General features: G+C 51.7%; 1 protein-coding gene across 1 annotated transcript; it reads right to left on the reverse strand.

Annotated features, from left to right (window-relative positions):
- Positions 1-914: 914 nt before the first annotated feature.
- On the reverse strand, positions 915-2,810 carry LOC6031991 (cytosol aminopeptidase). The gene is made up of 2 exons (XM_001842608.2): positions 2,454-2,810; positions 915-2,387 (listed from the first exon to the last, which is right to left on the reverse strand). The coding sequence occupies exons 1-2, from the start codon at positions 2,658-2,660 to the stop codon at positions 972-974; spliced, it is 1,623 nt and encodes a 540-aa protein (XP_001842660.2). The 5' UTR covers positions 2,661-2,810; the 3' UTR covers positions 915-971.
- Between the last annotated feature and the right edge of the window lie 206 nt (positions 2,811-3,016).

A 3,016-nucleotide genomic window follows, 5' to 3' on the forward strand; every position in this document is an offset into this window, starting at 1 on the left:
CCTTTTGAAAGCAACTCAGAGAGTTCGAATTGATGGAGTTTTATGGAAATGCGAGCAATCATAAGATTTTTTATGTTTTTTGGACCTCAAACGTCAAACTCCGTTTTACCCCACTTTCCTTTGTCGTAGAGGGCTCATATTTGGCATGAGTTCACCTCATGCATAGACAAACAAACGCTGAAAGTTCCATCGAAATCGGAGCCCCTCGATACGACCTCTAGAACAAACCGAGCAATATTTACAAAAACTGCCCGTTAACCCTTTCCGTCACCTTGACCAGAGTTCGGACTCGATTGCACCCAAACTGCTTCCTCGGTCCTCAGCGCGCCAACGAAATTTGGTTAGTGCAACAAATTCAAAGTTTCGGTCGATGGTGGCGGCCGAAGGAGGCTAATTTTATATTCATCAACCAACGGATTGCATATTTCTCGAGATTTCGCTCTTCTTTGGCTCCTCTAGAAAACAAAAAAAAAGTTTCTAGGCTCGTTGTAAGCGAGCGTAACGGATTTTGCTGCCAGTTTAACCAGGAATCGAAATGAGGTGGGCGGAACCCTTATCCGATTTCGCTTCGGTCAATTTTCACGGACACACGGAGACAGCTTCAGTTCACTTTCTTCCAGCTGCAGGCTGCTGCCAATCCTTTGAATCTGTACATGAAAATCAATGCGTTGAATACTGATTCCATTCCGAGCAGTAAACCAGGACCGTTTTTACAGCAGAACGGAACCAAAGGTTTGTGTTTTGGTCCGCAAGTGCGCGGGTAGGAAAGGACTTTTAATCGCAAATACGCCACACTTATTCCGCATCAATTATGCATACGAGAAAGAATTCAGCAGAACGGTTGTTTTTCTCCGTCAGACGTCTCGGGAGAGATTTACCGGTTAAGGGATTCCGTTGAAAGAAGCAAAAGCGAATACAGTTTCATTTGTTTGTAATTCGTGCAAAATAAATAGAGTACAAATTATAATTTTCTAATGCCTGGGTTTTTGTCCGCAAGTGTACTGTTTGCAGGCACCTTGGGCGATGAATTCAATGAGCGTTCGAGTAGGTCGTCCCGCCATTCCTTCGCGAAGGTAAGGATAGTCTCGTCCTTCCGTAGTCATCACGTTGTGAGCATCGATATGCATCCACTGGCCGCAGGGGAGAAATTCCCGTAGGAAGGCCGCGTGCGAGCATGGTTCACCGCCGACCCCGCGTCCCACGTTTTGGACGTCCACGTGCTCGGCGGCTCGCAGCTGTTCCGTGAAGTAGTCCCACAGAGGTAATCTCCACACGCGATCACCTGTGTGGATGCCGGCGTTCTTGATCCGCTGCCACAGCTGTTCCGAGTTGGTGAAAACGGCGCTGCAAACTTTGCCAAACGAGTCGGTCACGTGCTCCGATGCCGTCGAAACGTCCACGATAAACTTTGGTCCGAACGTTTCCGCGTACAGCAACGCGTCCACCAGCACCAAAGGGCCCTCACAGTCCGCATTGACCACCTCGATGCTCTTGCCGTTCTTCATCGCAATCACGTCACCCGGTTTCATCGCGTTGCAACCGATCATGTGCTCGCACAACGGAATCAACCCCCGAATGTTCACCGGAAGATTTAGCGATGCGATGGCACGACAGGCAGCCACGACACACGCCGCTCCGGACATGTCACCCCGCATCGGCTGCATATCATCACACGTCTTGGCGCACAAACCACCACTGTCGAATGTGTTGCCCTGGCCAACCAGCACGATCGGCGGTTCCTTGCTTCCAGCACCGTAGTAGCTCAGCTCCAGGAAAATCGGCGGTTCACAGGATCCTTTAGCCACTGCCAGAAACGAAGACATCCCGTGCGCTTCAGCCCAACTCCTCACCTTCACCTCCACGTTGACGCCAGAATTGGCCAAAAGCTGCACCACATTCTGCGCAAAAGTCGTGGGCGTCATCAGATTCGAAGGCATCTCCTGCAGCTGCCTGGCCAGGTTCTGCGCCTCCGCCTTGAGAACTCCAATCCGCCAGCCATCGGAATCACACGGAATCGCCGGATCTACGTGCAGCTGGCAGTGCGGGACAAACCACCGCTTGTTCGGCTTCTTCAACTGCTGGTTCACCCAAACGCCCATGTGCGCACCCTCGGCCGCCGACTCCGCGTGGCCCATGTCTTCCACGTAGATGAAGTTCGTCTCCAGCTTCTGTAGCTCCCGACATCCGCTGGCCGTCGCAAACCGGATCGCTTCCTTCGACTCGTCCAACTTCTCCGCCGACTCGTAACCCAAGCAATCGCTGCCCAAACCGCAAACCGCAACCGCCTTAAACGTGGGCTCCAAGTCGTAAAACACCCGGACCTCGCCACGCTTCGGGATCGGCCCCGCCAGCCGGATCAGATCCAGCAGTCGCCCGTTCGTCAACGCCTACGGAACAAAATCTCCCGCCACATTAACATTCCAGCTTCCAGCCGAGACGAAAAAGAAACCTACCTCATTGTACCGCGCCCCGGCCGGCGTAAACGTGCCCGTGTCGAACATGTCGTCCTCGTCGCGGTAAATTCCCAGAATCAGCCCCTTGGACGGCGGACTGGCGCACTTGTCCAGGGTGGCATAGCACCGGTGGCGGAGAACCGCGCTGCCGTACGTCTTGAGCACCGATTCTTGCGCTCGGGCCAGGCTTCGAAGGGTGGTGAACATTTTGCGGGCGGGGTTGAACTTTGCTGTGCCTCCCAGAAGGCGGAACGGGATTTTATTTTCGGGAACAGGAAATTTCGCTTGAAAGTTTGGCTTGCCGAAATTTTGTAAAAATGTGTCTGCTTCAGGCTGAGGTTCGAAAACGAATGAATGGTTTGGATGGTCGGGAGAGAAAACTCGGGAAAAGCATGGATTGCTGGGTTGGGAAAATCATTGCTGGGGTTTGGACATCGGAAAGTTTAGTGCACTGTGAAAAGATATAAATCTTCATAAAACGACATTTCTGTATTTATTTTATGAAGTCAAATAAGCAAATATAACCGTTAAGAGTCCCCTTCCTAACTTATGTAAAGGTCCAT

Source organism: Culex quinquefasciatus, chromosome 2 (genome assembly GCF_015732765.1).
Source record: "Culex quinquefasciatus strain JHB chromosome 2, VPISU_Cqui_1.0_pri_paternal, whole genome shotgun sequence".
In the NCBI taxonomy this organism is placed as follows: Eukaryota; Metazoa; Arthropoda; class Insecta; order Diptera; family Culicidae; genus Culex; species Culex quinquefasciatus.

Coding starts and splice junctions, on each gene's coding strand:
- LOC6031991 (XM_001842608.2), bottom strand. CDS start 2,660: ATGTTCACCACCCTTCGAAGCCTGGCCCGAGCGCAAGAATCGGTGCTC. Junction 2,388..2,453: donor CCGGGGCGCGGTACAATGAG/GTAGGTTTCTTT, acceptor TTTGTTCCGTAG/GCGTTGACGAACGGGCGACT.